The sequence below is a fragment of the Apostichopus japonicus genome, chromosome 21 (assembly GCF_037975245.1).
Source record: "Apostichopus japonicus isolate 1M-3 chromosome 21, ASM3797524v1, whole genome shotgun sequence".
NCBI classification, from domain to species: Eukaryota; Metazoa; Echinodermata; class Holothuroidea; order Aspidochirotida; family Stichopodidae; genus Apostichopus; species Apostichopus japonicus.
Window position 1 is genome coordinate 16,457,417 of NC_092581.1, and position 27,475 is coordinate 16,484,891.

Genomic DNA, 27,475 nt, shown 5'->3' on the forward strand with positions numbered 1-27,475 from the left:
CTTTACATGCTTGTGGTTCAATGAAGCAAAGAAGCCAAAATGTATTAAATGATAGAAAAATTTGCGTTGAAAATTGTGATCAGAATATTACTGCGCCATACTTGTCTAAGAGGTAGATTACTGGGTAGATATACTAGGCTAGTAATACATGTAATAGTCATACCTACTACAAGGGCAGATATCAGAGCTGCTTCTAGCTTCGGATCATAGAATGCTCAATAGTAACCTGGCTAAGAGGTAAGTTAATGGCTCATCATAGAGAGAGTACAGTTACTTCACCATACCTGTATAAGAGGTAGATTACTGGGTGATATACTAGGCTAGTAATACATGTAACAGTCATACCCACTATAAGGGCAGATATCAGAACTGCTTCTAGTGATCATAGAATACTCAATAGTAACCTGGCTAAGAGTTAATGGCCTTATCATAGAGAGAGTGCAGTTACTGGTCCATACCTGTGTAAGAGGTAAATTACAATTACAGTCCTGCAGCAGCCCCCCCCCAACCAAATACTTTTGTGAACATTTGGGCAATATGCTGAGAATTTTTCAGGCACCTACTGAAAGAAAATAAATTGTAATGATGTAGCTAAATGTAATTAATAGTGTGAAGAAAAACCCCCCTCCAGCCTTCCCACCTCCTACACCTATGGTTACTGTGCCACAACAATGTAAAGCACTGCTACATACCTGTGTCAAGGGTAAGTTTCCTGGGTTGTTGTAGTGGTCACACATTAACAGCTTCATGTTCAGCAGCAAACCATAGCAGGTAGAGACATATATGCCATCAGCATTGATAACAGGTGTCAAATTCAGTTTTTGACTCGTCTGAGATTCAGAGTGGTCCGAAATCGGTTTCTTCATAGTATAACCTATGTTGGATAGAAGCAAAAGCCTACAGGTTGAGATATTTTAAAAGTATTTTAATGAATGACTATACTTAGGTATCAACTATTTAGTAAGGTGACAAAATTTCTTCCAAAGTGTCAGTGATTGCGAAGGGACACGACTGCCTGAATGATATCACATTGATATCACAGTCACATCAAAATAATATCACAATGATATTGCACTGGTATCACTTTGATATCACAATGGTGTCACATTGACATAATTGTGTTCTCACTGTGATATCACATTGATAACGCATTGATATCACAATGATATAATGGTGATCTCATGGTGATATCACTATATCATATGGTATCACATATTTATTGCAAAGTCACAATGACATCACCTTGATATTACAATAATATCACAGTGATGTGACATTGACATAATTGTGATCTCATTGTGATATCATGAAATTGTTGTAGAAGAACAACTGGCAAATGATATAACAAGCATTGTAGCAAGTTATCTCATTCGGTAGCGTTTGGGCGCTATGGGAGGGACATGGGAGTCCTCATTACTTTGACAGAAAGCAACATAATAAGATTATATTTAATATGAGACGCAATTGGCTGGTATTAATTTGAGAATTCCTGTCAATTACAGATTTAAGTCAACCTCAAACTGGTGTACCTGAGCCTTTAAATGTATGTTATTATTTTTGTCCAACATTGTTTTGCCCACCAATGTCATTTGGGAGGGCCAAGATATTGACTTGGGGATCCCATCCCCTGCTCCCCCCCCCCCCCCCCCCCCCCGTTATGCAACTGGTGTAAACAAACTAAAAATATGCAACCAAAGTGCAGTTTACTGTTATTCTAAAAGGAAGATATTGAACAACGAAAATAACAATAACAATATATTTTTATGTAGCACTTTACATGATTGAAGATCTTCACACCAACACTTTTCTTATACCTGCCACAAACTTGGAAGCAAACTGTTGTAAGGCCTCATCTACTTCTGTTACATCCATCATACCCAGGATCCTGGGGAGTAGCGCCACCAATCCGTCCGCATAATCTCGGGCTCCTTGTTTCTCTCCTTCTGCCTGCATCTTTGCTATTTCATCAGATCTACTGCTCAGCCCATCTAATACCAATTCACCAACTCCTCCTCCTCCTCCTAGGGAGGATGGTTTCATCTCATTCCGCTGGTGGTTCATCTCCAAACCTTGGACTGGAGCCTTACTCTTCTCTGAAATGTTGTTGACTAAAAACAAACCAGGGAGGACGGCACATCAGTAGTGCAGTAATGAAATGGAATTTGAAGGCAGATGTGCCACAAGACAGGTGCTTTAAGGAATACAAAACTATAGTTACATTATGCTGAAGTTTTTTTTTATTAACTTTCAAAGTGCTGTGAATAAGTCACTAGGCAAGTCAGGATTCACTATTCATAACTGACCAGTTACATAATCCATAAAACTAATTTTGCTCAAACACAGCTGTAAAAAATTGAGTTTTACCACTTTAGTACAGCCCCCCTCCTCCCCCATCCCTTCCCTGACCTACCACTACTAACCTGAAACACCTACCACTACTAACCTGAAACATTCAAGTTATACAGAATGCTTTCACATAAGTAATCTTTATTAAATAGACAATGTGAGTTTGGTAGCCAGCTAAAGGTAGTATTTCCCAATACTTACCACCAGGATTGCAGACGTTGGTCATCTCATCCTTTGTTGCTCCTTCAGCCTCTTCTCTCTCTCCTAAGTCATCTTCGTCTTTTTCTTGTTTCTCGGTCCTCCCGTCATGGCCTTTGCTGTTTGATTCATGTTCAGATTCAGATGAAGCGTTCATGCCTGATAAAATGAGTAATAACACAGTAGATGTAAATAAAAAATATGGTTTAAATCCCAACATATCAAATCAACCCCTTTGGTGACCAGCATATTAACAAAGACTAGTAAATCATTTTTATTTTCATAACAATGTCATCATGTAGGGATGGTATACTTTATTGTTAAATGTTCTCATAAAGGACATCAATAATGGCAATCTCTCAATATTGCTCTGTGGTTAAGGTTTGTCCTTCAAGTATGTGATTCCATCCATGGCTTGGTCAGATCTGCCCGAAAAAGACAAAATTTATACTTGCAAAGCTCTTGCGTCAAACCAATCAAAGCCACAAACAAATTTCCCTAACAGCATGCATGCATACAAAAATTTACTTTATAATTAAAGTAAATGTGTGTAACATTAATGCTCTTTTCCCCTTCTTCACTGAATAGATTTTAGACCATTTTTCCATTGAGGACTATAACTTTCACACCTGGCAACTGCATTATATATCAGTGTAACAACATATAACATGACAAGTAAAGTTACCTGTAACCACGATACTTATTACATAAATTGTGACAAAGTCAGCTGGAAAAATTGTAATTGAAATATTTTTCATTAAAGGAAAATGTCAAGGTGACAAAGACCCTTTCTTTAAGCCAAGTTCATAAGGTGGCATACTCCAATTAGAGTCTATATCCATCTTCAGGAAAAGTGCCAAAAGCCTTAGGAGAGAACATCTTTTTTGACCTGTTATCAATCATAGTGTGGAATCATTTTGTGGATTGCATGTTGAAGAGCATGAATTGAAGTACATGTGGCCAAAACATTGGGTCAATTGAGGCAATTCTAAAACCCTTTAGGCCTCCCAGGAGCAGCGTAGGAAATTGTTTACTACTGCGTGAAGAGGTTTGTTTACAAGTGACGAAAACTTCCGGCTCGGATAGCAAAAAAATCTACAGGGTCATGATACAGAAAATTGTTGGTGCCATGAAAGGCCAACTTGTCAGCTATCCGGTGATGGGTTGGGTTTAGCTAGTGAAAACTTCTATCTAGACTTTAATAGAGACCACATTTCTTTTGTGATTTAGTGTGTAAGTCAATGGGGCCTTTAATGGGCGTATGCTACCTTAAATTAGAAGGGTTAGATCCTTTAATCATTCCAATAATTCAGATGGTGTCTCTCTCTCTCTCTCTCACAGAGGTATTATGTTACCAATGCCTGGAGTAGATAATCAACGGTCCACATCAATACCTTAAAATGTACGATTTCAGATAACCATTATTAAAGGGGAAGCATTATATCGACATCATTATTAATGCAGTTGAAATGAGCAACTCTTTACTATATGCTAAGGTCTTCATACAATCATACAGCTCTCATGAATTCTATGGGATACTAAATCATTCAGTGTATGGTTCAGTGAATGATAAAACCATAACCATTATCACCACCAAAGTCTAAAACAGTGGATTGTGATTATTTAAACACAAAAAGCACAGTCAGGACCTATTTGGTCAAATTATGTGGGACAATATTCTTTACTTAAGAAGCGAATCCAACATTACCATCCAGTGTATGTGAGTCTTCTTTCTCTTGACTCTGAAAGTATTTCAGGATAATATCAGCCTGCTGTGGTCTAATCCCCTGACCTTGGTGGAGTTGCTCAAGTGAAGTGAGAAGTGAGTAAATACACTTTACGCTGGTGTTAGAAACATGACTGATCTTGCTCTCGGCAGCCTCTGTGATACCGTCAATCAAACTGAAAAGAGGAAGGGGAAAATATTGACTGTAGTAAAGTGTAGTATCTCAAACGATGTAATCTGATCAATGTCAAGCTTACCAGGATTGTAGCCTATGGAGTGCCATATGATACTCTAGAATTGTACGTGTCAATACCCTTAATACAGCAGGACTGATGAACCATTGCTCGCTCCATGGACAAACAACATATAGAAATATCATGATAATGGGTGATTACCTACAAAAGTGTTCAGATGATGATATGTAATTCCAGACCCTGATACAGTATGTACTGATATGTTATGATATAATATGTAATGATAGGCAATAATATGTGTCATATGATATGTATCATATGATATGTAATGCTATGACATGATATGTAATTTTATGTAATAATATGATATGTAATGATATAGATTATATATGTAATGATATATATTATATGATATATAATGATATGTAATAATATATATGATATGTAATAATATATATGATATGTAATGATATGTTAGATGTGATATGATATGTAATGATATAATGCTATGATATGTAATGATATGTAATTATATGTAATAATATTACATGATATGTAATGATATATATGATATGATATTAATGATATGTAATGATATATATGATATGTAATGATATGAATGATATGTAATGATATGAACGATATGTGTGATATGTTATGTTATGTTATGATATGTAATGATATGATGTGATATGTAATGATATGTATTGATATGTTTGATATGATATGTAATTCCAGACTCAAAGCTTAAACTGGAGAACACAGTCACTGGTCAGTGGATAACCTCCTTGGATTAACAGACACCAGACTTGTTAAGGCTCTAAAGCAATGTAGTCATCAGAGCATTTTAATCAATACAGGGGTGTGTGGGAGGGGGGGGTGGGGGGTGGATATCCTCCGCTCTTTGTGTTCACATATGGCAATTGCCTGGTTTCCCTTCACCATCACATGTATTAACACATGATTATTACAGCAAGCTCTAAGATCATATTTAGTGCATGAGCATTTACATAGCCACTGTATGATTACCTTATATTCATCACAATTTCCTTATAAAATGCTAGAATATAATTTTTTTTCAGAAGCAAACTTACAGTTTAAGTAAATCCAAGTGAGCGGCCCTGTCTTTTCGTGGATTATCTTCTATTGAAGGTGGCATGGCAATATCCAACAGCTTCTCAGGGGTTGAAATGACCTTCAAAGAAATAGTTAACAAATATGAAGTTGATGGAAAACCATAAATATATCCATTTGTGTATCAGTAACTTGTATTTCATAAAATCTTGTAAAATATTGAAAGTGCAAGAACCTCTTTGGCAAAAATAGTATTTGCAATCACTTACATCAAATTTACTACCTCTTAAACATGTATGTCCTTCTGTATGAGTAAATATTAAGAGTGTGCCTTCAAACAAGATTCTGATCTAATTGAAATTCCATGCATTTTAACTATTAAACATTTATCTACACAGTTGGTTAAACTTTTTAACAACATTTTTCTCTGTTAGAACCTGAAAAGAAACAATTTCATGGCCAGGATGGTTTTCAAAATACTCAGCTCAGGAAACAAATCATATAGACTAAGCAACCTTGGGCAGTCCATACTAATCAAAAAGGTCCACCATCACAAGGTATGCACAGCTCCATAGATTCAACTTAACCCGGTTGCACAAGTCACTGCTTATAACCCTGGGGGGGGGGGGAGGTCAGCTCTAACATGGTGGATGGTAGGGTACCTCACAGGGAAGGGCGATGACTTAAGTTGGTGTTTGAAATTTAAATCCCGTTCTTCTGGCCAATTAATCATTAACTCTTCCAAAATTTGCTAACAATTTCACAATTCAGTTTTACACTCTCATCACATTCTATGTTAGTTGGATATTAATAAAATTACACACTTAATGATGTTAATCTGATAAATGAAGATAAAATCACACCAACCCAGATTAAATGATATCGCATCATCCTAACTTCTAAGCCTTACCTCTGCCACCATTTTAAGGGCTTCATTTCTTTGGCTCGGAGGAGGAAACAGTAAGATGCGGTGATACAAAGATGCTAATACCGTCCGCATGGATTCGACTCTACCGAAACACCTCAACAGCTCTGAAGCGATTGCAAATATCACTTGTCTGGCCGATTTAAATTTAACTGGACCCTGTGATAGACTACTTGAGCCACGGCCGTGTTCCAAAACTCCTCTGACATTTTCTGAATCGCTGTTTTGGCTTGGCGTTGCTGTTGAGCAATATGCAATGACGGCTTTCTCATCTTTTGGTATCCCAAGGATACCAATGAGCGTTGGACACAATTCTTGCCTAAAGAATAAATTTGAGGAAGTACAGTTTATATATATAAATGTATATAGCAAATAAGTAAAGAATAACACACCAGAAACATTCCACTTCACGGCAGGTTTCGTCCTTATTTGAGACTCATCAGGCGAAGGTAGGAATCGAACCCTGGATCTTTGTGTCACGAATCGAAGTCCGTACCACTCGACCACAGTGATTCTACTGGTGTGTTATTGCGTATAAATTGGCTTTGAATAACTGTCATTAAGGGTGTATTACCCAAGTGTTATGATTGTACATAGTGCACCCTGGTGCTTTTGAATCTGACAATCTTACACAGAATAACCACTCTTTATAGGCAAGCCAAGTCGTAAATAACATATTCATTAAATATATATACATAAATTTATGGCACAGATGCTGCGGAAACATTTAAATTTAAAGAGAGACCAAAATTATTAAGAAAATGTTTTTATCTACTATGTAGGTAAATGTGTATATGCGATCTTCTCCACAGACAGACTGTATTTTACAGCCTGAAGCAGCTTACCATATAGTTTTGGTTGGTGGTTCACAGTATTAGACCATACAGCCTTCAGAAGGGATTTCCCATTATGGGCTGCCTTGATAAATCTCTTTACCACATTATTGTTTAGTACCCAATATTTCTTTTCAGGGATTTACTAGCATATTTACAGATTTGTCACACCATGGCTGCAATATTATTAATGACAACTCAACAGCAAATGAAGTTTAGCAAAGTTTTAATGAAACTTTTCCAGTTTGCCTTGATCATTTTGAAACCAGACATGACCAGTCAAAGATAAGGGAAGTGTCTTTAGAGTAAATGGAATAACTCAACTTCACTCACTGCTTTTGCAGAATGTGAAGTTTACAAAATGTCTTCTTGTCGTTCTTTGTGGGCTTCTGTGTGTGCACATGTGCGTTTGTTTTGTATTCTGACCGAGGACTTGAACAAAAGAATTCCAGGTCCTCGGTTGTGATTTCTAAAGAATCACCACGTCCTCGGAAGAATTCTATTGTCATGGGGTATTGTTAAGGTTAGGGTACGTGGATTTGAACAATGGAAAATACAATGAGGTCCTCGGTCTGAATGTAATACAAACATGTGTGTGTGCGTGTGTGTGTGCGGAATGCACTTCATGGAATGTAGATTATTATTATTATTATTATGATAACTACTAAACAAAGGCTATTGAAGCGGAGGAGGGGAAATGCTACTCACCAAATGCACTTCTGGAAATCCTGGTTTTCACCATCCTTTTGAAGTACATTCGATAACGTGGTATGAATTGCCTCCAGTTGTAGTGTAAGTAATTGGTTTTCTTGAAGGGCAGGTTTTGTGGCTACCTGGGATGATCTTCAAAAGAAAGAGAAAAAGAATATAATAACTTGTATGTCACACATGTTGAATTATTGTAAACTAATTTCTCTTGTTAAGAACACAATGTTCAAACATTAAAGACAATATTATGCATTCCACTACAGTATAAGGATGCACAAATCAATGCGTATGATAATGCCCAAAATCATGTTTTAGCTTTGATAGGTTTCCCTACAATCACCTATATAATGATGATGTACTTCTTTTGCACAGGAATTAATTAACCTTCTTAAAGAATAAGCAAATGGAAATGTTTGTTTATATCACACAACTTCCAACCTTAAACTGTAACGTACATAGCCTACACTTGTTCTTGCCATTGAACATGTCTGAACAATAAACACAGAATGAGGTACCTGAGATTCATTGGTTAGAAGACTTAATATATGAATACATGCCATATGTCCAGTGTCACTATAAACCACTATATGTGTTAAAACATACTAGGTTCTCTGCCCATCATAAATCCTCAAGTAACAGTGTTATACCAGAAAAGTTGTTCTGTTTACAAAGACAATACAATATAATTAATTAATTGTCTTTTACTGTATGGGACTGGCATAGTACTGTAAATTAATCAAAAACATTGTTGGTACATAACGAACCACATTGGTTTAAATTTGATTGATTTCTGACATTATGACATGTGTTACCATAATCATATCTGATCATCTGCTAAAATTTGTTAGCTTGGATGATAAGTACTCACTTGTGAGTTTCTGAGACCTTCGTACACAAGAAAGAGACCACTTCAATGATATCAGCCATGTTTGTTTCTCCTATGAAGAAAAATATTTTTTCTGAAGTAAAGAAACAGCGAACGTTCCCCTTATATGAAGTTTTCTAAATTTCAAGATGTAATTAAGGCCAAAGACACTCCTTACCATTGTTGCAATAACATAAACAAAAGAATAATTATACTGTGTATATGGAAGATCTACAGTGCAATAACCATCCAAGTTATAAGGGTTTGAAATACCACCCCTAATCAGGAATTGCTATGGACATTACGGTACCAATAAGTCGATTTTACTTAAAAGCTTATTAATCTTAGAACCAGCCATTAAAAGTCAAATATTTTGTTTTTTGCATATATCTATTTCACAGAGTTGTTCAACGTTGTTGGTATCATATGTAAATGTCAGTTGCCTCTACTGATATGAATCTAGCTACATCATAATAGTCATAATAATAGCATTTGGCTTGCTACCAGCAGAAAATATTTAATGATACCGACCAGACATTAACCAAATATCAGTGATAAAATTGCAAGCATAGTAATCAGTGCAGGAAGATTGTCAGAGATATGTACAGAATTAATTTCAGTCTATCAGATTTTGTCTATTAGTGAAAATATCCAAACTTGATCTTCTTAACTGACAGCAGGATGCTGTAAATGTGTGGCTAAATATGGTTAATAAATTTTTCATATCTTAACCTGGAGTTAAATGCTCTACTCATAATGCTAAACTGACTGTTGCCGTCAGTCGTTGAGATCTATCCGTAATATTTTATGCGGATAGAGGTTGAGGAAATTGGTAAAAATCGTTCAACTTTGAATAAAACTAAGGAATAAAATTACATTGGGTAATGAGTAGGAGTTGCTTTCTTCAACATCATCTACTGAATACCATTGATGGCAATGCATCAATTGGTTCAATTAAACCATTTCTTACCTTTGCTTGGGTTCTCCTTTGTTGGTGATGATTCAATCATTTGTTTTGGCTGATGAAACAAAAAAGGATTCTTTAAAAATTATTTATCCACCACTACTTCAAAAATGTTATTTCAGATGAAACACTAAAGTATTAAAAGGAGTGCTAACAGTTTACATTTGCTTTCATGAAAGGAATATTTTCCAGATTCTAATCAACAAAATTTTGCAAAAAATATGAAAGATTCAAGAAATGTTACCTTTCTAATTATTTTTTGGCTACTTTTTTTTCTTTTTCATTCCTGACTGAAACAGAACAAGATTATTTCCTGAATCTTCTCACATGGTGAAATGATAAAAATTTTGGTGTAATATTTTACACCGATATGTGAGAAGAAAAGGAATTTAGGCTAGTCAGGCTTTCATCAACAAAACAAGGTAAATTTTTGTGTCAAAACACCTTTTTCTCTGTATCAAATGAAGTACTGTATATTAATGTGTATATAATATTGTTTAACACTGTACTACTTGAGTGAATATGGTGGGAAGTGGTGTATGGTAAACAAACTTTAGTGACAAAGCACAAGTTTTGATTGCATCGGTCAACTAGCTACTGTAGGCTTTATGATACGTGATAGATTTTGCTTGAGTATGAAGATACATGACAAATGGAAAAGGTCAACAAGATAAATGAACTGAAATTATAAACACTCAACTCTAAACAAAAGTTTTAAAATGAAGTTGATATAAAGGGACTGGCCAACAATGAACTAAATAAGGAATTCACACAGAGAAATGCAAGAAGGAAGGATAAGGTGACCAGACATTCCCAATTTCCGGGGACAGCAGCCCCCCCCGCCCTCAATTATACCCCAGAATTGTCCCAGGAATACATGTACTTCCCATAATCATTCCCAAATTTGTGAAAAGGCCCAGAATATTATAAATTTAAAATGAAATCCATGTTTCTAGATGATGTATTTCTGAAATGTGAGCATTTGACCTTTGATCATGAAACATACAGTAGCATCATTATTGAACATTTTAGATCTCAAATCACGCCATCCCTTAAAACAGATAGTATTCATACTACCCCTTGATGTCAACAAGGGGTCAACATCAAAATCATGTCCCCTGAATTTCTGCAAAAATATGGTCACTTTAAGGAAGGAGAGACTGGGGGGTGGGGGGAGGGAGAGGGGAACCATGTTTGTACACTAACCAGGGAATAAACTTATCCAACATTGCATACAAAACATGCTATGCAAATAAGCTTTCAGCCCAAATTGCTTAAAAAAATATGTAACAATGTAAATAGCAGGTTTTGTACATGCAAGAACCCATACTGTTTTTCAGTTGTTGTATTTTTTTTTTTTTTACTAACAAAATAAAGAGATGAGATTTGCTATGCAAATTTTAGACAATAAATTATTCCTTGAGAATAGTGTGCTATTGTGTCAAATCCAGATGTTTGTTTGACGAGCGGTTGCCATCTGCCACTAATAATACATAATTCAATGTTACATCAATATTAGAACAATACCAATGTTGAATATCAATGGCAATATTTTAGTCAAGATGATTTACCCAATTTGGCAACAGTTATAGTTGAGCCAACAGTAATGCCTCGGTACAGTATTTCTTCTCAAAGGACATAATTATGATATTAACAAATGAAAGAAATGCAACTTTTAATTTTTCAAACAACTATTCCATAAGGCTGAAAAAGAGAGAATGAAACTTGGACTAAACAAAAGGAAAGTGAAAAGAAAAAGATTACATGAATTAGGTTCAAAAATGTATGTTTAGAGTTTAAAAATTCACATCAAGAGAGGTAGCAACAAAAGAAGATTTAAACAGCAGAGCAAACGAAGCAGCCAATTAATCTTGAGAGTCTTCTCAATGCAAACTTAGACAAACATTTTATCTTTCTCTCTTTGTTCAGTGTTAAATCAAACCTCTGTGTGTCATTTTTAACTAAGCAGTGATTATTTTAATAAATGCCTCAAAAAGGAAGATATAATCAAGGATCCAGTGTTGGATCTTGTCAGCTAATAATGGAATTCATCCTTGACTTTTAAGTCTTAAAGCCAAAAAAATGTTCTACTAATACTGGTAATTGTTAGATATTGAGCACATGAAGACTACAAATACATAATTTTAGTCCGAATTGGCCAATTTCATTCTTAAATCAGACATGGGAAATTTGGAATTGGGCTACAGATTACATAACCAGAGTTGAAATGGTGCATCATTTAAACTGTGATGGGACATGATAATATATAGCAAGTCATGCATACAATTTGAGATTATGTGAGAAGAATGATATCCATACTAACACAGGTTTACCACATGCCACTAACAAGATGCAAATTTATTATCGGGAATGTGAGAGGAAAAATGAGAAAGAAGGCAACAAAAAGACAGCAAGAAGACAAAGAAATATGAAATGAACACTACCAGCTTGTAGTAACAACAGCATCAAATTATTGAATTACTCATTCCTCTGGGAATCTGTTTCCAAATTATAAATAGATGCCAGCTGTATTTTGTGGCACTTGTATGTTTTGAGAGCATTTATACTGTAACCAAGTATCATTGCATTGAGTTTTGAAGTATTTGTACATAGTTAATTGGACTTAGCACAGCATACTGTATGCATGCAAACTCCATCGATATTATTGGAAGTTAGAGCCATACTGTGTAAACATAGAACACAGTGTGGTCTATGCTAGTATAGTTTATATCACGCACAACAGACCCACTGGATCATATTAAAGTATAAAACAGACAAATTAGTTTCAAAGGCGTAAAATGAACAGATACAACTTGAAAAGTCAAATCAACAGCCTGCCCTACTTACACAATTGCTTGACATTGGATACAAAGATGCAATCATGTTGAATTAGGTCTCTTTTGAAAAAGATTAGCACACGTGAATCCCTTCAATCAACAGCACCCATTTTAGAGAATTTTATGAGGTAACAGGTACAACTTTTATTTCAGCAAATTGGCCTTAGGCAAAATAGTAACAGTTTCAGCTATAAAGTTAAGATTCTCACTTTTGAATTTAAGCTCAATTTCTTTACTGATTATGTTCCAAAAGCTTCATCTTTGAATGGCATAGCAAGTGAAAGCAGAAGATAAATTGAAATGAAAGCGAGTGGACGATATTGAGGTAGACGTTGGATGACTACATGCAGAATATCTAAGGGCCAATCATAATTTACCTGAGCTGTACGGTGGCTCATAAGAGCAATGTCAGTCACAATTTGTAAGACTGTGACCTGACAAGCCTTATGAAGCTCTGCTTTGCTCTTGGCAAACACTGAGAGACAAAACTGGTGGGGTAATAAATTAATAATGGAAAAATGTTACTACTGTGCTGGTAATCCTGTAAACTAATTAAGATTCCTTTGAATATTCATGAGAAACCCACATGCAACAGCCAATCCTGTGACAGTATTTCTCAAGAGAACCGTTTTGTACAGTTTAATATGTGTTGCATGCAATGAATAAAGATTGTATCTTGATGCATATAGAAGGTATTGGACATCCACCAGTCGAGAGGAAACAGTATTAAAGGCAAACATTTTGGTGACAGATGATTTGGGAGAGGGGCTGGTCAAATATTTGGACAGTATTTTTACATAAACTTATCTACAATGCTTTACCTAAGAGTAGAGTGACAAAGTTCTCCTGTACTTTCTCTCTGGAAAGGGAGGGAGGGAGGGAGGGAGGGAGGGGTAGTCTTTTCAAATGCAAATTATATTGCCTGAACAGCCAATCAGATCTTGTCCTGTCATATTGTCGATGAGGTAGATATAACCTACCTCATATCTGACCAACGTTTAGACAAACCCAAGGTTTTTTCGCCAAAAATAATTTTCCTCTTTCTTTGGTCTGACAAAGGTGTCACCCAACATTTATGCATACTACAGTAAACCATAATGAAGTACATATGATAACAGACTCGACAAAGAGGAATATATCATAAGTTTCTTTCTAGCGGTGCTTGCTTTATAAAGAAGAAAACTGGTTACCTGATTTTGATGCCTTGCAATGCACATATTAACACCAGTGTATTTAATGGCTATAATTCAACTCAATATACTACATAATTGAATTTTATATTCCTTCTATAAATGTTATAATTGGATGGCTCCAGGGACTTTCAAACAATAGTACAAACCATTAAGAAACTATAAAACGTAGGCATTTTCCTCAGTTCCCTTGTCACCAGTGGCAGTAGTGAAAAAGACCAGACATGCTAGGCGTAATCATAAGTTGCCTGAAAGTAGAGTACCTTCCGACTAGTTTAATGATGCACATGCATTGAGAAAGATTTGGGTTTAATTCCGGGTAAATATATTGGTGGAAAAAAATTCTTTTCCAACTCATTGGTAAAAAAGCCTGGTAAAAACTGGTAAGTGTCAGAATACCTGCTATCATTAAAACTATCTGTGGGTTTAATTTCTGGATGGTCATGTTAAGTCAAAATTTCACTTTTCCAAACAACTTCACTTAGGATATCCCAGTTAAGGCATGCAATGTTATTCAAATCTTATTACCAGTTATGGATCCTAACTAGCGGCCAGGAAGAAATAGATTGATAGAGCACAGAATCTTTAAGCTTTCAGCAAGCTGAGTGGCCATTATTAACTTAAATTGTGCAGCCTTTGTACCCTCAAAGGACTAATTTCACGTGAAACAAATAATCCCTGTTAGTTTTGATGTGTCAGTAGCCAGTGTGTTGGGATGGTACGACTGCGCTACAACTCACGTAGAAATACTATATGACAGAAACTGTTCCAATCCAGAATAATACTGCTAGCTACTGCTAGTAAGTCTGTATAAATTAATAACTATTGCCTTGGGCATAGCTGCAGTGATTAGTTACGTTTGGCATATTAATAAAGTTATAAAATTGATTTAATTAATTCTGCTGGTAAACACGAACAGACGATTACTCTAAATGCAAACATTTCTTTGACAATTTTCAGAGAATCTTTATTTTATTTGCTCATGGCTGTGACAACAGTCTGTGTTATGCAGTGTATTATGATTGCTTCACAGACCCAAGACCCAATTATCTTCCTTAAATATCTCAGAAAGAATTGCAGATTGTAAGATGATCATAAAGAAAGTTTCATCTTCCTCTATTTTGCCTGCTTTACTCAGAAGAGATAAACCAACAAATTATTTTACATTTTCTTGAATTTTGGTTCTCAAAATTTCCGTTTTTCACTGCAATTTAAAAGTTCGTTTTGCAATCAATGCGATAGTCTGTCTGACATCATCAATGGATCATAATACTATCACAAAACCAGAAAGCCAGCTGGTTTTGTGATTCCTTGCCATATAATTTCAAATAACTATCTGACTAATGTAGAGCAAGTGAGTTAAACTTGTCCAAGAATTAAGAGAGAACCAGAAAAAAATCAGAGATTATTTCCAGCTTGTATTTGTAGCACTCAAGTGTAGGTAATCAACCATTTCATTCACTGGTAAGGATGTTAAAGTATAGAATTTTTATTCCAAAATGTTCCAATATGCAGAAAGACCAGTCTTCCTACGTGAAATATAGACACAGCTCTGCCACCTAGCAACCATCCCTTTAATGTTAGTGTTATTAATGAATAAGAGCTCTACATAATATTGTTTATACACTGTAAAATATTCTCACAGCTTAGCTAAAGCAAAAGTCATCAGTTTAATCATAGAGAAAATGGCCAATTTTGAGTTCATTTGAGACCTTAGGGGGAGATAAACGATCAATCTTTTATGTAAGTACCTTCTACTAAAATTGTATCTAAGTAATAAGGTGAAAGAGAGTGCTAACCTCTAAAATCCTGAGCAGTGACTTCACATCCATCTTGCAACCAGCTGAGCAAGTCATGACCAGAAGTAGCTAAATAAAATAGAAAAAAACGAAATTTACTTGGAACTTCCTTCCTCCAATCAAGGATATGGTGCTCTCACCAATCATTTCTTAACATAAGAATCATGTGCTTCAAGATGAGGAGATAACCTTCCTTCTTCATGAACCTTTTCCTTTTACTTTTTCAGGTTATCTTATTTGAGCTACCTTTATATGAGATGTGAATTTGACACAAGCCTGAACTCCCACCCTCAATTTCTGTCTTGCATATCTCCTAGAAGCTTAGCTTTCCAGCTAACCAGTTAACTCTACCCCACACAGACCTTCCATATCTATCCTATCTCCTAGAAGCTTAGCCTTCCAGTTAACCAATTAACTCTACCCCACCTAGACCTTCCATATCTATCTTATCTCATAGAGCTTAGCCTTCCAGCTAACTCTACCCCACCCAGACCTTCCATATCTATCCTATCTCCTAGAAGCTTAGCCTTCCAGCTAACCAGTTAACTCTACCCCACCCAGACCTTCCATATCTATCCTATCTCCTAGAAGCCTAGCCTCCAGCTAACCAGTTTAACTCTACCCCACCCAGACCTTCCATTCATATATGCTGCGTGGTATCCAACCTTTAATATTTAAACTTGCCCTCCCACTGCTCCCCAGCGAACAAATACCCTCCACCCTACCACGGCTCCAGGCATGAATGCTAAATTCTATCCTATCTTAATTAGCTCTACTTGCCTCTCCAATAGCCCTCCAACCGACCTATACCCTCCACCCTACCTGGCTCCAGGCATGAATGTTAAATTCTATCCTATCTTAATTAGCTCTACTTGCCCCTCCCATAGCCCTCCAACCAACCAATACCCTCCACCCCACCTGGCTCCAGGCATGAATGCTAAAGTGTATCCTATGTAAAATAGCTCTACTTTCCCCTCCCATAGCCCTCCAACCAACCAATACCCTCCACCCCACCTGGCTCCAGGCATAAATGCTAAAGTGTATCCTATGTAAAATAGCTCTACTTTCCCCTCCCATAGCCCTCCAACCAACCAATACCCTCCACTCCACCTGGCTCCAGGCATGAATGCTAAAGTGTATCCTATGTAAAATAGCTCTACTTTCCCCTCCCATAGCCCTCCAACCAACCAATACCCTCCACTCCACCTGGCTCCAGGCATGAATGCTAAAGTGTATCCTATGTAAAATAGCTCTACTTTCCCCTCCCATAGCCCTCCAACCAACCAATACCCTCCACTCCACCTGGCTCCAGGCATGAATGCTAAAGTGTATCCTATGTAAAATAGCTCTACTTTCCCCTCCCATAGCCCTCCAACCAACCAATACCCTCCACTCCACCTGGCTCCAGGCATGAATGCTAAAGTGTATCCTATGTAAAATAGCTCTACTTTCCCCTCCCATAGCCCTCCAACCAACCAATACCCTCCACCCCACCTGGCTCCAGGCATGAATGCTAAAGTGTATCCTATGTAAAATAGCTCTACTTTCCCCTCCCATAGCCTTCCAACCAACCAATACCCTCCACTCCACCTGGCTCCAGGCATGAATGCTAAAGTGTATCCTATCTAAAATAGCTCTACTTGCCCGTCCCATAGCCCTCCAACCGACCTTTACCCTCTACCTCGACCAGGCCTCACATTAACACAAGTGATATCCTACCTTAATCATCTCAACTTGCACATCTTCATTCATGTTTGGTGTGTTAACTAACGCCTCCAGTACCTGGTTGACTAACACATCATCTTCTGTCTCATTCTCATCTCCAAGTAACGACTGGAAACGGTTTTCAGCAAGTATTTTCTGGAAGATTCATGACAGGTCAAAGGAAAACAAATGACAGTTACGTGCGGTTTTATAAAAGCAGAAACACTTTTTTTAAGATTTCACTCAAGGCTGGAGCACAAAAAACTAGTAAAAATTGTTCTTATTCAATTCAGTTTGAACCACTTGAATAATTACCCGAGTACTTGTATACATGTTTTATGTTACTAATATCTTTTACAAACTCTACTACACACATCAAACTTCATAACACCAGCTGTACGCATTTTCAACAGCATTTTCATTTTTGTACAATTACTGTATGCCAACCTTGCTATTCTGTGCAATACTTATTCCAAGATTTTTCCAACAAGAGTCCAATGTTTCTAATACCCTGTAGCTATTACATACTTTTTCCCCTATAGTTAACCATTTTCCCTGTGGTTATCTCTCTTAATTCCCATATGGGTACCCAATATTGCACCTACATGCATCCCATGTTTATATAACAACTTTCTCCTTACCTGTAATCCTGTAACTCCCAGGTTAGACACTTTGTTGTTCTTTGCTTCCAATGCTAATTTTATTGGAAGGAGGCAGATTTGTCTTAGTTCACTGGCTTTCTTGGATTGCCTGGCCTTCTCACCTAGAAGGGTTGCTGTGGAGATAACATAAAAACTGACATTACAAGGTGCACCAAACTAGATCACACAAGACGTGCTTTAAAAGTAATTAAACTTAAGTGTACACATTTCGTAGCAAACCCAATCGCAAACCATAAAGAATCCTCTCACATGGGTACTGTATGTAAGACAAAGGATGATATTACAGAAATCCAGCCTTTATGCAATTTTTTTATCTTTGCAATTGCTGATTTATTCTGTTTTAACTTATGAGTGCAGCAAAATTAGCACAACTATTTGACAATTTATCATCCAGTATATGTTTGACATATCTGAACGGAATGAAAAAACATGATATATTAGATTTTTTTTAATTTTCAGCTCTATTTTCATAGTTTGATGAACTTTGCAACTTTTTTTTCTAAATGTAAAGGATGACTTCTCAATACATAAAGGTATTACAGATATGCAATCTGCACAAAGTTAGAAGTGGATACAAATCATGCAACAAATCAAATCAAAACTAACTTTGCCTACAGCCCGTTACAAATTAAACTACATACCTTTGGCCTGAGTCGCAGCTTCCTTCAAGGCAGTCAGCTTGCTGGAGTGTGTTGCCTCTTGAACGATATGAGACAATATTTCTTCCATTGCTGCTCCTTCTTCTGCCCCAGATGGCATCACACTGTCACGGAAAGTATCTTCTTGCTAGGTGAACCATACATTCAAGTACAGTAGCTACTTATCATGTAGACAAGGAAGAAATTAGAAGAACATTTTAAATTTCGATAAAATCCTTGCTTGTGCAGACTGAGATAATTCAAAACCATGCAATGTGTTGTAAGGTACATTAATTGCTCCATGACAACGACTTGCATACAGGGCACTGACAGTTTAGTAGAAATTGCACTCAGTAGAGTTGACTTTTTCAAGTGTTTCTCTTCTCACAAGAAATGTGTCCAAGAAATGCAGTAACCTCACTAAAGCTGTTCATATCCATCCACACATAGACTCACATAAGATAAAAGGAAAACAGGTTCGTATGGTAACCCTACCAATGTAGATGTGTCTGAACATATTAAAGTACTGTATATATTGAAAGTGTATTTTAATAGCTCCAGTACATAGCATTGTAATGTCAGAAAAGAACATGATTAACTGGTACAATTTGTTAGCGGTATTGGTGGGGCACAGTTATTTTTAAAATAAAATAACAGTAGCATCCAGACTGAGAGAGGTCCATGTGAGAGAAAACAATCATACAGTAACTCAAATTGGTCAAATCATTTTGTATTAATATTCATACTTAAAAATATGTACATTGAATCACTCTTTATTTTTTTGCAACTGACTAAATATTACTTTATATTGCTTCAGACAAAAACTGGCCATGAACCTGGATAGCCCTATATTGTTTTGAAAGTATGACTGATATCTTAAACAACTTAATAATCTATCATAATAAAATACAGTATTGATATTGACTGTCCTTTTTGTGATAGCAAAAATATTTACATTTTAAATTATGTCCCTATAACTTGATGCACCAACTACATGATGATCGTCTTATCTTATGCAGATATGTGAAAAGCTTTCAGTTTACAAATTTCCGCCCAAACATTTAGCTTAAACTTAAATTCCGTGCATATCCACTGCCTCCTTTTGAATCACCCTCGAAAATAAAAAAAAATCCTTTTAGGTCTGGAGCAAAATGGAAGCTTTTCATGATCATGTGAATTGTGATTATTTACTTCACAATACCTAAAAAGATTAGACGGTCAAGGTCACATGCAGAATGGGGCTTTAAGATGAGGTGACGAATTAATGATTGCAGCTAACAGTGATCATTCTCCATACATACTATATTTGCAAAACCCTAGTAGTACTAGTAGTAGTAGTGTAGTGGCAACTTTATGACTGCTACTGTTTCCTCAGTCATAAGGTCACCAGGGTAACGTTTTGAAAATGGTGGCTGCTTTAAAGCTATCTTCTTGTTATGTTTTTCCAAAAATTGAAAATCGAAGTTATGGAAAGTTAGGCCTAGATGTTTCATCCGAGTTATAACTTTGGGGATGTTGGAACAGACTTAGGCCCTAGCCTACAGTAGGCTACTACTGAGTACTACAAATATATTGCCGCAGCAATTCACGCTTGCCTAGGAAGTTGCATTAACCAGTTCCACGAACAAGACAGAATGACCAGTTTTGTACTCCATCCATTTACTTGACAACCATGCCAATTCCACGACAAGAGAGGCTATTAAAAATAAAAATGTAATAGAATCAAAACAATTTCAGAAGGAAACAAAGTAAATTACCTTAACATGCAGTACTAAGCAATTGGCGTAAAGAAATTCCACGACAGCAAGCTTCACAGCTGTTGACATTTGCGATGTTTGTGATGTACATCCGGGACTTGCTAACGTAACGGTATATGGTAATGATTATTCATATATCAATATTTGTGTTTTCGTAAAGTTGTTAATTAAAATTTGGGTTTAGTAGGTCTGGCATGGAAAAGAAACATGATTTTTCTAGTTAGGCAATACTTTAAAATATTTCAAACCCTAGTGGGGGTCTAGAGGGTGGGTGTAAAACTCCCGACAGGGACAGCGGTTTTATATATTTCTTGTTCATTCTTAGCGTTCGCATTAAAGCACAAAAATACATGAGAGACACAGAAAGAGGATTTTAATTTCTCTGGATCGCATTTCAAAGGCCTCCACGTGCAGTGGGGTCCTTGGTCAGTGAGCCCACGGAAGGTTTAGGAATCCAGGAGCAAGGCCTTCGGGCTGCACCGTTTGGAGATTGTACTTTTATTATCTCGAACTGGGATAAAAAAGGCAAAAAAAAAGTGAAATAGAAAAAATTAAATCACCTCTCTATAGCATTTATTTCAATTTCCTGATGGGAGTCCAAGGCAAAGTCCCGCGGCGAAACCAATAATTTCGCCCGTTTCTCTCGAAGCCAGTGGCGTCGTGCCCATTAATTGGGGCCGGGGGCACAGCCCCCCCCCCCCAAATTTTGTCAAAGGTGTCATAAAATGTTGTCATAATTTAAAAACAAAACAAAAATTGAAATCGAAAAGTAGACTAAATAGTCAATTGCTCTTTGCAAGGTCGTTGCGAATTTTCCACACACCTCAAAGACGCGCGGAAGTGTGCAAGCAGACTGCCGTTGACTCATTTTGGAACCCAACTCAGCGACGTTGAATGAGAACAGTGTCAGCAACTGAATTTCTTGTAGGGCATACGAGAAATGGGGCTTCTGTTGAATGCTTGGTCAACGGTTGTTAATTGTTGATATTCAGTCAATCGAAACAGTTAAATAATTACTGGTTGATAACTAATGAACCAAATGTGCCGTCAACGCTGCCATCGTTGAACAATATTATACATATTCCCAGAGTAAGTGCAACCCGTTACCTTTGCCAAAGTCAGTCAATTTTCCATGAAAAACTGGCATTTTTTTTATTGTTTTCTAAGCCTGTAACAAAGTTCGGAAAGTTAAGATAAATGTATTGAACAGAGATTATGGGACTCCATGTGAACTTCTTCTTAAGTAATGCAATCAGTTCGCTAAAAGGTCCACCAGGATAAAGTTTCCTCATGAACTGATAGGTAGTTTCGAGAAAAAAAATGAATAATAATAATCATTTCAAATACAGTCACAATTAACCTGGAAAATAATCACTTCGTTAATTATCGCACGTTTTACCTTAGGTTTCGCTACTTTCGCTTTTTTCTGCCCATGTTTTCAAACGGCATAGCTTTTTCTTCACCCAGTCACCACTTCTCACGGGCATGGGCGGCATGGATCAGCCAACACAAAAATGTTTCGATTTCTTAAATTTTGGGCGCTTCTGGGAGACGAGGATTTGGTAAACTGAGGAATAAATGGCGATCACTTCCTTCGAGAATATTTCCCAAAATAAAAAATTGCCGGAATTTTTTATCAATTTTAGGGGTGTTGCTTAAACTGCCATAAGGCACGGTAAGTGCCGTTTCCTGCAATCTGAGGGGTCCGTGCCAGACGAAAATGTTCTTGTACGCTGCGCGCCAACCTGTGGTGGCGCTCCGCTTATAGTCATCACCTGCTCACGGGCCCCCCAAAATTTATTTTCGCACGACGCCCCTGCTCGAAGCAACTTTACTTCTGACAAGGACGAACACACAATTGGCTCTCAGATAGAGAACTGTTACGGTTCTCTTGAATGTGTTCTAAACCCTGTGGGTTGTGGCTTCTGGAAAGCGGGCCAGAATTTTTTTTTGGACTACGTTATATTACCTGCTTATATATGGGACCGATTTGTGATTGTCAGTACCAACTGACAATCTACGTTCCGCTCTCTCTCTCTCTCTTTCGGTCGCTTATGTTTGATGTATTACTAATGATTAAAAATCCCCCCCCCCCCGACTGATTAACTTGCATGTAGTTAAGCTGATCGAACCTTTATATGGGAGGGTCAGACGGCTAATAAAGGATTTTATGATTGAGGGGCCAGGCCGGGGTAATTTCGCGTGACCCTAAATTCGCGTACTTGTAGTTGAACTGAAATATAGCCACTGCAGTTGCCGTGTTCATAGGTCAAATTGGCACTTTTTCAATCGCAATTAAATCACATGTAGCTGAAGGATCATGATCGAAATAACCCATATTCTTGGTCAAGACGTCTTGGTCAAGACGTTCGTTCTATATATAAATATCGTCGAATTAAAACACTAACTGAAGGCGCACTTCCACAAATCTGCATGTCAGGAGAATTAGCCTAGTTAAAACGATCATTGACAGATTTTCAAAAGATGTAAGGGTACACTCATGTTAATTGTAATAGAGTTCTTTAAAGAACTCTTAATTGTTGTAACAGGCAAAGTAACTGCAGAATACCAGGGTATTGAACAAGATTAACTAACCCACTGAACAAACTCAGCACGGCTCCCTTTACAATAAATTTATTTAATTCCCTTACTGTAGCGAATTACCCGTATATAATCCATACTGCAGTAAGTATAAAACATCGCGTTGTCTTTTTGGCGAAAATTACATAATTTTTTTATTTGTTTTTAAATTCATTGGCTGGAGAAAAATAAAACGTCCAGCATTTTGGGTTTTTCTCAGTCGGACCTACCAGAAATAGCAGCTGAAAATTGCTAAATTCCACCAAAGAACAGTTTAATCATTTCTTGCTATTCAGTCCGACTAATTGCCAACGCGTCGGTAAAAACATCGGACACCATGAATATTGCAACGAAATTGCAAACAGATGATTCCTAACAATGTGCAGGGTCAATTGTTGCAAACTAACAGCAAATTCTTATTTGGCTCTTATTCATTCGATTTGGCCTGTTGCGTAAAAGTAAAATTGGCAACCCTGGTATTAGAACACCTAGATCATTTTCTATGAACAACACTCATATTGTAGCCAGTGCCTATGTGACGGAATTGTGCGACTTTGGATACCGCCTTACTCTAATCTGAAGGAAACGTTTCCACCAAATCAGTTATTATGACAACTAGATTACCACCACATGCGCTCAATTTGAAGAAGGTATGTTTTGGTACTTTTAACACCATCTCGATTGTTTAATTTGAAACTTGGACTAGTTGTGTAATGTTCATATCTATCTGATAACCAGTTCCACGATAAAAAAAATGTCAGTGTGACTGTGACGGTATCCTAGGTCCATAGTACGTTAATGGTGCTACAGGGTAGGGCGTTGCCCAAAATAACTAACAGAACCAAGAAAATATGGACCGTAATGCGCTCTGGTTAGGCCCAAACGTATGTGTTTACTTTGGTTATTCGATAGGTATTTCATGCAAGAAATGTACAAACAAAATACCTTGATATCATAAGTAACACAAGAAACCCATAGTAGGCTTAACATGGGAAGCTCAGTTCCCATTATCACTCTGTTACACGCTAATTCATATCCTTTCGTGATTGACAGGTCCTCCATTGAACGCATAGATATAAGCCAAATGTGAAGTTTTCCATAGTAGCCCTTAACTTCTTGTTGCACTCATTGTCTGAGTGATGATACATGTATCGATGTGAACTGCAATTTTCTATTATCTTTCAAACAATCAAACTGCTGATGGAATGCATGTAGCATCTATCAGGATTGTATCTTTGTATATGGACACAAGCAGCAGAAGATTCGCTGTTCCCTAGCAACACAAGTCTCTATGCCGTACATACACGCAACAAGCACCTAACAGGATACCAGTGATCCCCATACTCTATATGGCCCTGCAGTGTGCATATAGAAGGGTCCATGCAGAAAAGATATCTCTGACAAATGGAAGTAAATTTCAACCTCCATTATCAATCATTATCTCCAAGCATGCAATCTTAAATTATCATCATTTCAAACTCATAAAACTACTGGCAAAATTATTACTATGTATATCACCATGGAGCAAGCCACATGATCCTCCATGTATAATACATTTTCTTAATAACATTTTCTTACTGTGTAGTGAGATATCCAAGTTAATGTACATGTATATGTCGTTGGATGCATGCAACCAGATGAGAAGCCTACAAAACATACCACATGTTTACTTTATATAGTGTCACAACAGTTGAACTGAAACAATGCTTAGTATTGTCCTAAATTTGTAACAGTAGTGAGCACCCCTGTTATGGTCTAGTGCTATCAGCCCATCACTAGTAATACCATTTATTCAAAGTCAATATTTCAAAAGCAAACTTGAATAAACCCCAATGACAGCATTCTTATCTCAAGTTTTAGTTACTGAGCACATGGATCTGTACTGTAACTATCATTAGAATCGGCTGTAATGTAGGTTAGGAATTTTGAACGCTAACCCTGACACAGCCAGACCCGATACTTCCTACAATCTACAGTTAACCTAACCAGCACTGGCATACTGGCAATACTTGTTACATTTCCAAAACCCGTTCAATATTATACCTGCTTACTTTAAATCTTAAGTTCTCTCATGTTAAACAATCTTTGCCCAGGTTTGTATGTTTTCACAAACCAGTATATTACATTTATATAAGTTTAGTAATAAAGAACAGTTGCTATAAATGTCTATAGGTGTAAAGTTTTCTTACTACATTCTTTTATTAATGAGTTTTTCGTATTCCACAGTTTCTCCTCAGACAGCAAGTGATTAAACTCTACAGGGATGCTTTCAAGGTTATTCGTACAGTAGAAGAAACCAATCAAAAGGCTGAACTGACACTCTGGACCAGAGAAGAGTTTAAAAGGAACAAAATGCAAACTGATGAGGTAACAATGTATTGCTGATATAGTTGTTGTAAAGAAAATATTTGTAGAAGATAAGTGACTTGTTAGTAACTTGTACTGGTGGGGAGGGTAAGAGAATAGCATCACATATATAGCATGATAGGGACCATTATCAGCAAACACATTGTAGCTTCATAATTGTGTTTTCTTTGGTATTTGGTATTGCTTTATGTTTCATGTAATAATATTTACATTTAACATCCTCATTGCGAATTTTCAATAACATCTTTTCCGTTGTCGTAGTTAAAATTCTTTAAAAATTCATTCAAACCAAAGGCCTAGACAGCTTTGAAATGAAAGTTTAATATGGTGACGAGCCCCTAACCCTTAATCCTCTATTTAAATTATCAGTGTTTAAAAGCGGCTGCATATGTGAGCTATACTCTACTCTAGTCTTTTCTTTGTCGTTTTATTGGTCAATCAACCATTTTATTGACAAAGGTTCTCACTGTAGTCAATTCATGAATTAAGATAATAGTTTGTAATATTTATAAATTTATACCTGAGTAGCCATTCATTATTTAATGAGTAAAACTTTTTGAAATTCACAGGCAGCAATTAAAATGTTAATTATGCAAGGAAGGCAGACTCTGAATGAAATGCAGCAGGCTGTGAATATGGCTAAATGATGATTACGTATGAGCTGAAGAAATCAGCCTTGCAGGTGAGTCAGATGAAGGCTTGTGACGGTATTTAACATGGAAAACATTGGGAGAGTCACAACATTTGTCCAGACTTCAGAAATATCCTTAAAAATAACTAAACTATTCCATGGAATTTCATTGTCAGATATCTTGTTTCTATGAACACAAGAACAGGGATTTCCCACAAGCAGATTAGAACTTACTGTTATACTAGTAACTCATAAAGGTACTCCTCCAAAGGGATGCCACATATTTATAAATGTAAACTATATTACAAAGCCATGATAGTAAATGAAACACATGTCTCTAAAAGCTATCTATACAACTGTTTTGTTCCTCTTGGTCATTCAGAGTGGGTTATGCTTCACATGTAACATTAACTTCCTGGATCACCAGAAAAAAAGATTGCAGACCACTGCTGTACACACTCAGATGCCAGCCCTCTTTTTCTGGAAAAATATAAATGTATATTGCTCATCTAGATATTTTGATGGTTGAAAATTTTAACATTTTATTCTCATTCTTTAAACACTAAACTATCTTTGATTTGTAGGGTCTATGATGAACATGCTAGTATCGGAGTGATGGTGATGAAGGTAACAATACAATCTCTAACGGTCAGCTTGGTTCAGGATGAGACAAGGCTACCAGACTGGCTGGGGTTGTTTATTGGAGCTCTAACAGTCACCTTGGTTCATGATGAGGCAGGGTTACCAGACTGGCTGGGCTTGTTTAGTGGAGCTCTAATGGTCAGCTTGGTTCAAGAAGAGGAAAGATTACCGGACTGGCTGGGATTGTTGAGTAGAGCTCTAATGGTCAGCTTGGTTCAATGTAGTAGCACAAAGCAACGTTTCAATGTTATAACAATTATTATTTATGTTTATAATTGCTGGACAGATGCTTGCAAACATTTTTCTTGTAATTCAGCATTTTATGTTGGGTGCTAATGTTTTGTCATTTTGATCATGTTATATTCAGATATATCAGGGTACTCATCAATCTAACTGAAAGACATATTAAAAAATACGTTTCGTCTTTCCGGGTGAATTTTTTAGGAGAAATGGTATTAAACGGGTATCTTATCTTTAATTTAAAATGTTCAAGAATGGTAATATCAGACTGTAGCATATTTAAAGCAAAAGGCAGCTTTGATATGAACCAGGTCTAAAGATCATCATTGATGGAGAAATTGGTGGGGAGGTGGGGGGGGTGGAGGGCAGGGTTCTGGAGAGAAAGATGTTTCCTGAGCAAACCATTGCAATTTTACTCAGGTAAAATATAGTCAAGCTACTATTTAGCATATATTAGAGCAGGTAGTAGTTTAATACTGTACATTTGTTTTGGTGACTTTACATGACAGAGGAAAGGTGTATGGTCTTGCAAGCATCACAGAGAGGTGAGACATCATTTCAATATGTCCACTGATTTGGAACAATGATCATTACA

General features: G+C 36.7%; 2 protein-coding genes across 4 annotated transcripts in view; one reads left to right on the top strand and one right to left on the bottom strand.

Moving 5' to 3' along the window:
- Positions 1-20,561, bottom strand: part of LOC139962498 (brefeldin A-inhibited guanine nucleotide-exchange protein 3-like) — a 49,493-nt gene extending 28,932 nt beyond the window's left edge. For 2 of the 3 annotated variants that reach the window (XM_071962512.1, XM_071962513.1), the window contains exons 1-15: positions 20,421-20,561; positions 18,667-18,841; positions 18,005-18,138; positions 17,379-17,519; positions 15,660-15,728; positions 13,048-13,158; positions 9,840-9,888; positions 8,873-8,942; positions 8,005-8,139; positions 6,449-6,782; positions 5,559-5,659; positions 4,253-4,446; positions 2,548-2,703; positions 1,815-2,108; positions 693-874 (exon numbers count right to left, since the gene is read on the bottom strand). In XM_071962512.1, the coding sequence (XP_071818613.1) occupies positions 693-874; positions 1,815-2,108; positions 2,548-2,703; positions 4,253-4,446; positions 5,559-5,659; positions 6,449-6,782; positions 8,005-8,139; positions 8,873-8,942; positions 9,840-9,888; positions 13,048-13,158; positions 15,660-15,728; positions 17,379-17,519; positions 18,005-18,138; positions 18,667-18,784 (2,088 nt within the window). In that variant the 5' untranslated portion in view covers positions 18,785-18,841; positions 20,421-20,561. The remainder of the gene's footprint in view (positions 1-692; positions 875-1,814; positions 2,109-2,547; positions 2,704-4,252; positions 4,447-5,558; positions 5,660-6,448; positions 6,783-8,004; positions 8,140-8,872; positions 8,943-9,839; positions 9,889-13,047; positions 13,159-15,659; positions 15,729-17,378; positions 17,520-18,004; positions 18,139-18,666; positions 18,842-20,420) is intronic. The other variant, XM_071962514.1, reaches the window with a different exon arrangement.
- Positions 20,562-23,297: 2,736 nt separating this feature from the next.
- LOC139962716 (LYR motif-containing protein 2-like) lies at positions 23,298-27,465 on the top strand. Its single transcript, XM_071962951.1, has 4 exons — positions 23,298-23,650; positions 25,227-25,367; positions 25,937-26,049; positions 26,583-27,465. Exons 1-3 carry the CDS (start codon positions 23,609-23,611, stop codon positions 26,012-26,014), a joined length of 261 nt encoding a protein of 86 aa, XP_071819052.1. The 5' UTR covers positions 23,298-23,608; the 3' UTR covers positions 26,015-26,049; positions 26,583-27,465.
- The last annotated feature ends 10 nt before the right edge of the window (positions 27,466-27,475 follow it).